Source organism: Anopheles stephensi, chromosome X (genome assembly GCF_013141755.1).
Source record: "Anopheles stephensi strain Indian chromosome X, UCI_ANSTEP_V1.0, whole genome shotgun sequence".
NCBI classification, from domain to species: Eukaryota; Metazoa; Arthropoda; class Insecta; order Diptera; family Culicidae; genus Anopheles; species Anopheles stephensi.
Window position 1 is genome coordinate 3,739,512 of NC_050201.1, and position 13,134 is coordinate 3,752,645.

Consider the following 13,134-nt stretch of genomic DNA (forward strand, 5'->3'; position numbering starts at 1 on the left):
TAACATAACCTTAAAAATTAAATAGCGAAGAAAACAAATATATTTTAAACTAAATGACTTAGTTTGCGATGGACTTCATTCGAAACTTTGTCCCTTTGAGAGACCCAACAGATGAATTACGGAAGAGTATCTAGTAGCTACATCCACATAAACGCCGCTCTGCGTACATCCGCACCGACAACCTGCGGATAATGTCCGGTCGCTCTTCGTCAGGGTAATTGTTTTCCCTTTCGGGCCCCGTAAGGGGTTCAATTAGAATAATTAAATTATGTAACATCGTCGTATGTCGCACGGGTCCTCGCCGGTGCGTGCAGACACCATTTAGATGATCGCTTAGAGCCAAAATGTGAGATGCGTGAGCCGGCGCGTAATACAGTGCACGTAGCAGTTGTGTTGTTTTTGCATCGCCGTGGACTTGTTGATCGAAAAGCGTGACCAAGATGGATCGTGCATCACGAGCTGGTAGAAAAGCGGAAGACTGTACGGATGTTTGCGTTGAAGTTCGGCAAGTTTTTGTTGGGCCCAAAACCCGGATATTCTTGATGATGTTCAGTGATTGGTATGCTGAAAGCGTTACTTGTTAGAATGCTAAATGTCGATCATATAGTCTAGAGATTAGTCCTAAGTGCCTTGGCGATTTGAACACCAACTATGTCCTTGAAGAGGTCAAACTCTTCTCATCTCAGAGTTTGCGGATGTCTCCATCCTGAGCAGATAGATCGAAATCCAAGGGTATCTCGCTCGAAAAAAAAAAACTGATACCAGTCGAAGTTTTGGTCCGAACGTGATAAAACGATGCTCATATAAAGGGACCGGTCATGGCGTTTGGAGTCAACTCTCGGAGTGCCTACTAAACTGCTTGAGTTTGGTAGGATTTTTTTATTGGTGCAACATTGGTCCTCATCCGGCCGATGACCCTTTCGGTCGAAGCTCGGTCCGGTATCGGCGAAAACCCCTTACCACCCGAAGAAGGGAAAACTTCGCGAAAACTTGCACGTGTGTGTGCGTTGATGCCGAGTCGGCCGAGGCGCGGGTCCAGCGTCGTAAAGATCGGGTTAGCCGGTTTGTTTCGTTTTGTCGCCAGCAGGTCGTGCAAATTGCATCTCCCGATCGTTGCCGTTGCATCAGTGCGTGGTCTTGCGCCAGGGTGGTGTGTTTGATGCAATTTCTTTCGCACAATTTCTCAATCTCAAGCAGCCTCCGCTTTGCATGGAGTTCGCGTTCCAGCGTAGATATTAGTAACCACCACCAGCACCCTTTGCATGTTAGGTCGCGAATGTTCAACGCGTTTGCTCGGAAGCAATGGGGGAGTACAGGTGAAGGAGCTTGGGATTGACAGCTTTGAGATTCAAATGTACAGTTCCCAATATTAAGATTAGTCCAATATTCTGACATCCAACACAGTGGAGGTCCAATTTCCTCCAAGGCTCAAGGCCCAAATCTATATCATCTGTTTCTATTGGACAAGAACCTCCACTAATCTACCAAGCCATCAGTGCATCAGAATCTGTGACCGATATCCACAACTTTCACTTCACCTCACCAATCAGGACGCCACTGCACAGTGCTCATTGATCACCTAGTTTTCCTGCAGCAGGCTTCTCGATTTTGCCGACGCTATTTCTTGCCATGGAACGTGCCAGGTCTTTTTAATGTCACCCCGGCGTGTGTTAATTTGCCGTGCGCTGATCGGATTTGCGTCAGCCAGGCGGAGGTTGCGTAGTTTCATCTGCGCCGTGCTGACAGTGAACGGCTGGCAATTATGATTATAAATAAAAGGGTTGCCTGTCGGTAACACACATCTGCAGATGTGGGATAGAGTATCGATGCTCGAGTTCGGTAAAATATGGCGGTGTGCTCACTTTATTAGTGACCGATCGCATAGTGCACATACTTTTTAAACAAGGAAGAATGGCTAGAGTACTAAGACACAGAACAAAATCTTGAGAAAAACGCCTAGACGAAAAATAAGACTAGGCGACGAATGGTACAACACATCTGAATGAACCATCTTCAGATTTAGACGGATGACTCGTAGATAACTATCTGCACCACCTTTGGCGGTCCTTCCTGGCTGTCCTGCTTTTCCTTGATGTCCTGCAGTATTGCATTCGTGATCGCTTCTAGGGCGGCCATCTCCTTGGCTTGTGCCTTCTTGTTGCCATGTCGGCGCGGCATCGATACCACCGTCAGCACGCGCCGTAAATCATTGTGCAGCGCTGTCACATCGATGCCGGTACCGGCCGATTCACCCAGCCGTCTTAAAGTGTCCGCCAGTGGTCCGGAAAGAGCCTAGAGAGGGTGTAAGAGTAAGTTAAAAAATTGGATATACCCTTATACCCTGCTTTGAAACCTACCTGCAACTTTTGCCAGCTTTGGGCGTACTGTCTTCGAACCAGCTCAATGATCGTACTGGTCAGCGCTAGTCCGACCAGGATGTACAAGGTGCACAGAAGCATATAGTTCGGTTTACCTGTGGGAAAGTGAAAGTTATACTCGCAAGGTTAAGGTCACAGGGAGCTGCCCAACGCACTTGGCACCAGATCGCCGAATCCAATGGTAGTCATCGTTATGAAGCAAAAGTAATATCCATCAAAGAAGTTCCAGTCCTCCTCCCACAGCAACAGCAAACCGGTCCCTGCCGCTAGGTAGACGCCCAAGAAGCAAACGGCACCGACAGCGTACAGCCATTTCTTGTCGGACAATTTAATTCCAGCATCGGGACAAAATCCTAGAGAATAATAAATGAGCGGGTATAGGAACGCTTACGAATTCTAGGCACAGCGTTAAAGTCCGTTCTATACGATCGAAGTCATAATTCAATAATAAGGCACCAGTATTTCGTTTGTACGACAAGAGATTCTAGGGAATATTCTGAGATTCTCCAACTGCTTAGTCTAAGTCTAAGAGCTTTAGTTCCTCTGTTATGGAGGATTACTAACATGCTCTATTTCCTATGTTAGTCCTTGAATTCTAAGGATCTCCAACTACTCAAATTAAGTAGAATCTAGAATACTTAAGCCTTCCTTTAATTGAGGATGTGGTCTATTACATATGCTAGCCTTTGAATTCTGAGGATCCCCATCTGTTCAAAGTTATTGGGATCTAGAAGACCCTCAGAAGATGTCCTTAGAATGTCCCGATTGCGAAGTAGAATATAGTCCTTTGATAATGTCCTTCGATGGGGGATTCCTGGTATCGTCTATTACATATACTAGTCCTTGAACTCTGAGGATCGCCAACTGCTTAGCCTAAGTAGGACCTAGAAAACTTTAGTTCCTCTGTTATGGAGGAATCCTGATATGGTCTCGTACATATGCTATACCTTCAAATCATAGGATCTTCAATTGCTCAACCGAAGAATGATCTAGAAGACTTAAGCTCTCCTTTGATAGAGGATTCGTGATGTTTACATTACATTTCCTAGTTCTTGAATTCTGAGGATCCCCATCTGTTTAACGTTAGTAGGATCTAGTAGAAGATGTCGTTGGAATATCCCTATTCCGAGATCGAATATACTTACTTGCCAAAGGTAGAGTAGGAAAGTTCTTCGTTATAGTAGACACCGCGGTCGCAAAGAGTCGACCCCAGTCGGCGATAACGGTCAACGTGAAGGGGATGCCGATGAGAGCGAACAACATACAGAAGACTCTACCACCCAGCGTGACTGGAACAATGTTACCATATCCTGAGCAAAAGAGAGATCATCGAGATGTATAGTTGCTTGCTAACAGGTTAATGAGCGGTTCAACCTGCCCGCTGAAAGCAATTTGTCACCGATGTTGATATAAGGTGTACCGTGGCAGGGCGTAAGCCCGATCATGTCTAGCCAATAAATAGCACGCCCACCCCTGTCGATGACGTACGTACCGATGGTCGTAATTACGGTGGACGCAAAGAAGACGGCCTGCAGCACGCTCCACTTCTCGACCGCGACCGGAAAGTTCTGATCGGCGTCAATCAAAATCCCGCCCTGTGCCGCATCCTGCACCACCTGCGAAACAGAACCCCACCGGCGGTAAGTTTCCATTTGTGTCAACCGGCGTCAACGGTTTGTCAGAGGGAGGTTGGGTTTGTTGGGTTGTCCTACCTGTTCGTACTTCTTCAGCTCGAACGCAAGCAGTTGGTCCAGGTTTTGTACGCTTGTGTTGTTGACGATGGAGTTGATGAAGGTATGCCGATGTTGGGACAATAGTATGCGGAGTCCTTGAATTCGCGCGACTTCTGCCGGACGTTCGAACTCGCGAAATATCTATGAATGATAGGTTTGATAGATTGATTATCATCTGCGAAACAGATCAGACGGTGTCCCGTGTTCGCAACCGGAAGTTATCAAAATTCTTGAAGCCCATTTCCCTTTCTACCAGCGTCCTTTGTCGACCCGGTTGCGTGCGTCATTCAGGGGGCAAGTGAGAGTGAAATAGGCAAGAATTTACTAATGTACAACGCGATTATTCGCGTGTCATGTAGCGCTTCTTAGGCGACCGGATGAGCCCCTAACCTATTTGCCCCATCCCCCCCGCTCTGTCAAAGGGTTAAAGACGCATCCATTTGTTTGTTTGTCGTCGTCGGTGGTACGGTAGGATATTTTAATTAGTACCACTCCGTACTAGCCCCGTAAAAATGAGGCCGCGAATCGCGTTGAACTTGAACCCATCGTGCACGGGCAGGCATAACGTACCGAACAATCGGGTTCCCGGTTCGGCAAACCGTTCCCGTGCCACAATCGTCATGCACAACGGCTCGGCGACTCGAAGCCCCTGCTTCTGCGCTGCGTTCATTTGCCCGCTCGCTCAATTTCTAATTCAGCCTTCATTAGCATGTTTCAATCGATCGTTTCTTCGAAAATAAAACGGCACCACAGCGCCCGATCGGCTCGCTGCAAAATTTCCATACGCAAATCGTCCGTAAAGTGTAAGCCGCGATTTACGTTGTACAGTATCGCTCGCCGTACGCTGTATCCGTCATGGTTTCTTCCATCGATCGGGTTTGCCACCAGTGCCTCACCTGCTGTGGCGAGGGGGTATTAATGTCATTCAGGTTATATGAAACGATCAACAATTGACGCGGTGCAGTGATTGGCGAGACGATACCGACGGACAAGCACACCAATCGGTCGGTCCGTGATGTACATGGATATTGGCGTATTTGTTGCTGCTAGCTGCGTTGATAATGCATAGCTATTGGGTGAAGAAATTGTACATCGTGTAGCCAAGAAAGTAAGGATGATCGAATATCTCGCAAGAGTCATCAACTCTAGCAGTGGCCCATAATCAGCGTAGAGTGAGTGGTAGGAGAACCGCAGGAAGTCTTGATTTGGGACCGTGAGGGGCATGTGGACTGCTGGAGGAGGTCTAATTAAGAGCGATTAGCTGTAGGTTAAGCACTTGACATTTGCATCAGCACTTAGACTTAGACAAAAGTAGGATGTCTAGATCCGAGTAGACATTGATGTCCATATCTCTGGAGAAAGCGTACCTGATTTATCAAATCCAGAATATCTGTTTCTTCTTCTTCGTAACGATCTCTTAAGGTCATGCCTGCCATCTCTGGCTTACTAGACTAGAATGATACCACGTAGTTGGATAGTCAGTCCTCGCTAGGGCGGAGCAGTCCAGATGGGTTTTGAACCCCGGTCCTGCCGTGTGAAAACCTGGGCCGTTGTTGCCTCGACCTCGGGACCGGCTCCAAGTAGGAGTAAAGTCTCTATACATTAAACATTGATGTCCATATCTTTGAAGAAACCGTATCTGATGTTTCAAATCCAGAATATCTTGTCTACAATTATTTCACACTTCAAAACTAGTTTGTCTTCCCCAAATTCGTATATCCAATTTCTCCTTGAACTGTGTCATGTAACGCACCGAAGTTACCGGAGGGGACTGGTCCGCGCCCCGCCCGGGTACTTGTCCGAGTCTGCTTAATGTTTTGCATATTAGCTGCCATTGACGCCATGGTTTGGTTGTTTGTTGTTTGGCTGCGGGATGCAAAAATAAACACGCGTCAAATGCACACCAAAAGGCAATATTCCAGAGCTGGGCCGGGTGGCGCGGCTTGTACGCTTTATGTGGGCGGAATTCTTTGAAGTAGGCAATACGGTTGGGTTTCTTCAATTGCAGAATTAGCCCATTAGAGTTCAATTATAGGTAAGCTATTGAGCGAGTAACTTGAAACGATAATTATTGGGCGAGGCGGGACGAGATATTGGCTATTGTTAGGTGAACTTCAACATTTAGATTTGATTTAGATCTTCAAGAATTGCCAAATGCCTCAGAAAAATTGATATCAAGTCAATTTCAAGTCAAGTCAAATTCAATGATGTTAAGCGAATCTAAATATCTAAAAATCTCAGGAAGAATTTCTTGAAGAAGTCTATCCGATTGACTTCAACTTTAACAAGACCCTGCAACTATCTGGTTTAATCGCAAAATTCTAACGCCTTTATAGTTACGTTACGACTTGCAGTTCGAAAAAAATATTGAAGCATTAGTTCCTTTTGACCTAGTAACTGGCCGGTTGGATAACGAGCAGGGATGACACCAAACACCAGACATCACTGTTCCCTTACACATGTCCTTGCTGTCAGCAGTATCCTTCCTAATGGTATCGCAAACAAATCATACAATTTATGGGTCCCCCAATTCCTCTCTCCCTCGCGCTCTTTCTGTTGCTTCTTGCCGGATGAAGTCCGACGTAACGGAGTGTATCACATTACGCGAGTAACATGTGTCATGTGGATGAAAATGATCTTGCGCTCGGCGGTCCACCCACACGGTGTACCGCACAGATATTGTGAGGCGAAAATTCTGAGGTTTTTTTTTTGTGTTCGTTCGTAGTTTTTGGGGATGCTACAGCTATTAAGCGGATTGTTTACTGATGGCGCTTGATGTTTGTTCCTCGTACGCCCTACAATATTGCCGGATATCTTATAATGGGGTTTTTGGTGGTACTATCGCTGATTCTTGAAGTCTCTTTTTTTTTTTAATCGGACATCTGACAGCGAGGGCGAATGTATGGACGACCTACAGCAGTGCTCCATTAACGGTTCTCGAGCACCTCCAGAACCCAGTTAACGTCGATGCGGAAGACGAAGGAAGTGAATCATTAGAGTGTGCGACATTGATCAACGGTCTTGTGTTGGTCCGGCCGCCAGAACGCTCCCGAGAAGGAGCGTCCAAGGCGGCGATATACTACGGCTACGCATGGTGGTGGTGATGATGGTGACGAAAGACATAAACAACTCGCTCCCAAGCGCTGCTAACCAACGCTGGTAATGATGTCAATGATGCTGATAATCGAGATTAGTAATAACATTCCACTCTCTCTCTCTCTGTAGGACTTCGTATGCTCTTCTCTAGAGAGATTGATACGGCTAGAGTATAATAAGAGATGTTACTTCACTTCATATCGGTGACTTTGGCTGCGATGTTTATGGGATGCTGCTTGTTAGACTGTGCGAGACTCCCTTCCATGAAACATTTATGATAATATTTAATAAGCATCCCTAGAGAATACACCTATCCAAGGAAGGACCTGCAGGACTAGAGACTGGAGTGATGTTGCTGAAGAAAAAAAAACTACATTCCTGTCTACTCCGCACGGTCTGAGGACATACCAACCGAAGTTCGGTACGCAAAAAAACAACATCAACATCCCCGGTACGCTAGTCGCAAAGTCGCAAACAACAACAATCAGCCACAAATGGAGGCAAAATTTCTCGAAATTATGCAAACTACACATCCCCTCGTTCGTAACCCGCAGGGGGGAGGAGGTGAAGTCCTCCTTGCTCGCTTATCGTGCTACTCCGGCTACTCTTTCGGAAATGCTCTTCGCAAACGGCGTCGACTAACCGTAGTTGGGTCGAGGCTGTTATCTGAGATGGCGGAGATGCTTCCTTACTATGGCATGGGAAGGGCTGCGAACAAAGTTGATCATCGGAGATCGGAGCGTTTTTTGCCGGGTTTTAGTCTGTGCGAGAATAAACCAATGTTGGAGCGGTAGCCGAGCGCGATTTCTCTGCCCGCTGGACTATTTTTAGACCGCACCGGATCTCGTGCCTATGCACGCGCATTTCGCGTTTTGTTGGCCATATGTCTTGGCCGTGTCACGGGCCATGCTGGTGTTACCGTGTGTGTCGTACAACTGCACCAACATTGCCAGGTTTGTGACAGGTAGCGTGGGAGTGTTTTTCTTCAATCCTTTTCCAAAACCTTCAATATTTCTTCTTGTTGGAGATGTCGGCTAGGTGCGTCGGTCTCAATCCCAACTCAGCGTTGAATGATTTATTGAATGACTTGAGAGCAGATTACACTCTGCTGACTCTCTGTCCAGCTTCCGTTATGCTAAATCACAAGAAGAACTAGCAAGACTAGCTATATCTTGGAAACCCCCGAGAGCCATTCGTTGATTGCTTCGTTCACTCGGTCAACCACAGCCCAGCCAATGTTAAGCGCAAACATTGTCCGTCGGTTTTATGTTGCCTCGAAAAGGGTTTAGCTAGACGTACCGGACCGAGTCGTAAAACCTGCCATTTCATCACTCTTTGGTGCTCCAAATGCGAAGGGCGTAAAATGTTGTGCAAACCATAATCGTAAAGAGAGCATTTATTTTATGGGTCTTTGGGAAATCCCGATGAAAAAAACGACGACCTTAAATTGGTCGATCGTTTTGCGTTCTTCTTTGGCTCTTGTGATTATCTGATAAATTGTTCAACATTAGCCCTAAATAAGAGATAATCGTTTCAGAATCGTTATGTCATTATTGGGATTGACAGGACACAATGAAAATGGAGCTAATCAAGTGATCTGGAGAAATCTTTGGAGCATTCTTGGTCTAAGAGTTCTTGATAGATTTTCCTGGATCTCTGAGGTAAATCTATGGAGAATTGTTGGTATAAGAGTTCCCGATAGATTTTACTGGATCTCTGAGGACCATTTATGTATTCTTCTAATTTCTTCCATCCATAGGTTTAGAAAACCAACAGTTTTACATCAGAGTTGCTACCAACGCACTACGTGGAGTTCACAGACCGTCGTGAGATAAGATAATATAAATAATTATTTGATTGATTGCGTGTTGATTGAGTTTAAGCGCTTCGGAACGGCGAGACCACTAGCATCACTTACATATCCACCGACGCCGCAGTAGACGGCGAGCGATACCAGCAAACCAAGATGCGATAACACCTTCTTGATGTGCCAGCGTTTACAAAATCGGGAAACGTGATCGGTAAACCCGGCTGGCTCATCCACCACCTTCACGTCAATCTTCTGGAAGTGTTCGAGCAGGTCATTGTTGATAGCACCGTTCGTTGGCTGCAGTGGATTAGTCATGACGTTAGGGCACAGTGGTTTTCTTTCGTTCGGTGATTCTTAAACGACGATGCGTCTCACTCCTTGAAGCATCTCTAACACGATGTCACTTTTCAAAACAAAACCAAATTCTTCACGAGCGAAACTAACGTTATTCGCAGTTCATTGCACGAAGCGCAAAACTAACGCCCCAAAAGTCCCCAAAACTAAAGACCACACTACCGTCGCCGAGAAGCCGTCGTGCAGTACTGTAGATCAAACAAGATGTTGCGAAGATGTTTCCACCACCGCGACGGAACCGACCGGATGAGTTCGGAACATTTGGTAGTTTTTCCTTTCGCCGCATGCTGGCCCGCGACTGCGGGTTATCCGATTGCTCTCGGTCGGGTTACGGGAGAGCGAGAGTTTTTCCTTCGAAAGTTTTGTGTGATGCACGCAAGGTTTCCGTCGCCTGATCGGGTACACGCCGAGAGCGGAAAATCCGCATCCAAAAAATCTTCGCCCGTGTTTGTTAGTGGCCGATGTGGGAGAGCGTTGGTGAGACTATTGACCTACGAACGGCGGAATTTCCCTTTTTGAAAGGTTTTTTGTTTTTGTTTTTGGTGTTAACATCCGACGAAACACGGCTTCGGTCACGCCTGCCTTAATGGCTTACAGGCTTATTAGTTGTGGCGATATAGAGAGAAAGAGTAAATTATTGGTGCGGTTGGTTGGTCCTGTAGAATTTCAGTATAATTGGTGAAGGTTCAGAGAAAATGTAATTGAAAAGAATATTTCGCTTCAGCCATGGGTAAATGACTCATCAAAGAAGCAGAAAATAGTGAGGTTGGACTGTTTTAGATTTTATAGTATTCTAGCCGTAACACTGGAGGAATGTATCTGGGAGTATAAAGAACATTTATAGTCGTTGAACGCCTCTGAGACTATGGACTCGGTCCAAAACTGACGAACTCCTCTAAGCTGCGTTCGAGAGGAAGATGTTAAGAATAATTTGTTCAGGCCGCTCATGTATGGAGTTCTACAAGATTTAGGGTAATATCATCGGTAGTATCTGGTTTCTTAGGGCTGATGACGTCATGAGAATGACACCGGAATACCCAGCCTGTTAGAGTCTGTTTAGGCGATTCTCAACAGAAAAATAGGGTAATATCTTAATTGTGCAGCTTATTAGATCCGTATGTAGTGGCTACAACGGTCATCATACGGCAGGACCGGAGTTCAAATCCCATCCGGACCTGTTTCCATGTAGTGAGGACTGACTATCCAGCTACGTAGAAATTTAGTTTAGTATGCCAGTAATGGCAGGCATGACCTTAAGAGGTCGCTGGTCCTAGAGTAGAGGGAAAAAGGAGACAGAGAGAAAAATAAAGAGAGAGAGAGAGAAGCTTCTTGGGGCTGGTCATGTCATGAGAATGCCACTAGAAGACTCAGCCTGCCAGAGTCTTTTTAAGCCATCCACAGTAACTTAATTTTTTTTTTTAGATCCATGCAAAACCACCAGGATTAGTATACGATAAGTCGTTGTATGGGATTTGATAGATGAGGTAAGCCGATCGACCTGATCGAGCCGATGATCCTTCAAAGCTCATTCGATTCAATCCTGGATTTTCGTTTAAGAGCGGCTTAATAAGAGCTTTTCTTTTTACACTGCAAGACTCTGTCAACTGGGCAGTGCTTACATGAACTTTGAGAAAGTTCACAATTTTGACAAACCGAAAGCTCATCGCAAACGCTTAAAGCTTACATCGTTTTACGAGCTTTGTATTTTCATAGCGTGTTTAAATATTTTTTTATCCAAAATTCCATACAAAACCTGTATGTATAACGTTGAAATTATTAATTTTGTTTAATAGTTTTGAATCATCCAATCTTCGTTGAAACAATCCAAATAAATAACCGTGCATTCGTGTACAGTCACCTGAACCATCTGACATACGTTGACATCAGCTGTCAAACGTGGACTGGCAAGTTTATTTACATTCTGTGTGCATCGCAACTAGACAAATCAGCAAAAATCGTCAGAAACGTTCAGAGTGGTGCGGTTTCGAAATAAGAAGCTGTAGCTTTAATCTAACCAGCCCCAATGTGCCGGAACGCCAGGATAGAATAACAAAGAATAGAAGAAAAAGCAAACAATGCGTAAAACATGGGTTAAGCGAGACAACATCTACTATAAACCATTCTACAAGCAAAAGCTGAAGCTCACGCTGATCGGCGTAATAGCGATGGGCATCCTGTTTTTCGTGTATCAGCTCGTGTACATCAGTCAGTTGCTACCGCAGGAATCGATGCCGGCGGGACCGAAAACTCGCCCGCATAAGGCAGATAGTAATGATAATCCCATTACTTTGGTAGAGCTGGCGGGCCGGAAGGATGCGGACCACCATGGCGAGCGGGCGAACCATCGGAAACCGAACCACGAGCAGGGAAGCAGCAGCACCGTCCGAGCTGAGCCGAACGGTGGCAAATCGAGCGCCTGGAACAATACACAGTTTGCGTACATCGAGAAGATAGGCAATTATGAGCGAAAGATTTTGCGGTGAGCATCACAACGAGCTGGTGTTCTGGATGAATGTCTTCGAGTTATTCATTCTCTCTTCTTCATTACAGCGGCATTCGACTGCTCGATCTGGACCACTACAGCGAGAAACCCGGAACGGTAAAGTTCCGGTGCTTGAGCTCGCATAAGGAAATCCCCTGGGAGTGGGTGAACGATGACTACTGTGACTGTCCGGAGGATGGTAGCGATGAGCCGAGTACGAGTGCGTGTCCGCAGGGACGCTTTTACTGCCGATACCAGAAGCGACATAAAACGGGCCGCGGGAAGGACGTGTTCGTATCGAGCGGTAGGGTTAATGATGGTGTTTGCGATTGCTGTGATGGTTCCGACGAGTGGCTGACGACGCGAATAGGGTCCGGCCGGCCGGCTTGTCCGAACGTATGTAAAACCAATTATGTTTTGTAATTCTCGCGATCTGGAGCACCAACATCGCATTCAATTATCATCACCAAACTTTATTTCTTGTCTGAATTGACCAACGCAAGTCCTCTATGAGGGAGATATGAAATAGAGTACAGCGGAACACGTTCTTATTACAGAGCGAATTGTGGCAAAAAATAATTGCACAGACAGGAAAAGTTACTTTGTCGCAGGGAAGATAATTATTAAAAAAATAAATAAAACTAAAATAAAACACCATATTGAAGGCTTTTATCGAGTTATCATGGTGCTATATCAAGACGCTAGAAGTTTAGAATTGATTTTTCCCGCAGCAATGTAGTCAAAAGATGTTAGAAATGACGAGCCAAGACCTCTGTAGGCTAAGGAAGTCCAAAAATGGTCCCTGTAAGACCCTATCCAGAGGTTCTGTTCTTACTGGACTATCGCTTAAATACGATCTCGTTCTCTCCGGAAGCACTTCACCATGTTAATCTAATTAACCTACGATTGTTTTTGTTTACGATACGAGGTTTGGATAAATCATCAATTTAATAATTAAATGTGCTAGTTGGGAATCATGTTCACACAGGCGTAACTTGCAAATGCTGTCAGTTTACAAACTTGCAACAAAGCTCTCCGTTACAACTGACAGCATGCGCTTTTAAAATGCGCTCATACTTCCACAACTACACGATAGATGGCGTCGTAGCAGTTCAACTTCAAAAGCATCAAAGGGTGCAGGTTTCTTGAAGCAAGCAAGTCCACCGAGGAGCCTATCTAGATACAAAGTTATTGTGAGGATTCTTGAAATTTATAAAGTCACTAACTTCAGTGAAGTATTTTTAATTCCTGTCCAAGAATCCTGATTCTTACTGCTGAAAT

General features: G+C 45.5%; 2 protein-coding genes across 3 annotated transcripts; one reads left to right on the forward strand and one right to left on the reverse strand.

The window, feature by feature from the left end:
• Window positions 1-1,830: 1,830 nt before the first annotated feature.
• Window positions 1,831-9,629, reverse strand: LOC118504837 (TWiK family of potassium channels protein 7). Its single transcript, XM_036039846.1, has 7 exons — window positions 9,126-9,629; window positions 4,091-4,252; window positions 3,871-3,994; window positions 3,524-3,688; window positions 2,534-2,731; window positions 2,358-2,473; window positions 1,831-2,292 (listed from the first exon to the last, which is right to left on the reverse strand). The coding sequence occupies exons 1-7, from the start codon at window positions 9,330-9,332 to the stop codon at window positions 2,020-2,022; spliced, it is 1,245 nt and encodes a 414-aa protein (XP_035895739.1). The 5' UTR covers window positions 9,333-9,629; the 3' UTR covers window positions 1,831-2,019.
• Window positions 9,630-11,276: 1,647 nt separating this feature from the next.
• Window positions 11,277-12,513, forward strand: LOC118504845. Of its 2 annotated transcripts, XM_036039867.1 has the most exons (3): window positions 11,278-11,576; window positions 11,667-11,850; window positions 11,922-12,513. In XM_036039867.1, the coding sequence occupies exons 1-3, from the start codon at window positions 11,447-11,449 to the stop codon at window positions 12,274-12,276; spliced, it is 669 nt and encodes a 222-aa protein (XP_035895760.1). In that variant the 5' UTR covers window positions 11,278-11,446; the 3' UTR covers window positions 12,277-12,513. The 2 variants fall into 2 exon arrangements, with proteins under 2 accessions (XP_035895751.1, XP_035895760.1); XM_036039858.1 differs by having other exon boundaries at window positions 11,277-11,850.
• Window positions 12,514-13,134: the final 621 nt, after the last annotated feature.

Excerpts from the sequence above, each read along its gene's own strand:
- LOC118504837 (XM_036039846.1), bottom strand. The coding sequence starts at position 9,332 with ATGACTAATCCACTGCAGCCAACGAACGGTGCTATCAACAATGACCTG. Across the intron at positions 3,995-4,090 it reads AGCTGAAGAAGTACGAACAG|GTGGTGCAGGATGCGGCACA; the intron begins GTAGGACAACCC and ends TCTGTTTCGCAG. Across the intron at positions 2,474-2,533 it reads ATTCGGCGATCTGGTGCCAA|GTAAACCGAACTATATGCTT; the intron begins GTGCGTTGGGCA and ends ACTTTCCCACAG.
- LOC118504845 (XM_036039858.1), top strand. The coding sequence starts at position 11,447 with ATGCGTAAAACATGGGTTAAGCGAGACAACATCTACTATAAACCATTC. Across the intron at positions 11,851-11,921 it reads TATGAGCGAAAGATTTTGCG|CGGCATTCGACTGCTCGATC; the intron begins GTGAGCATCACA and ends TCTTCATTACAG.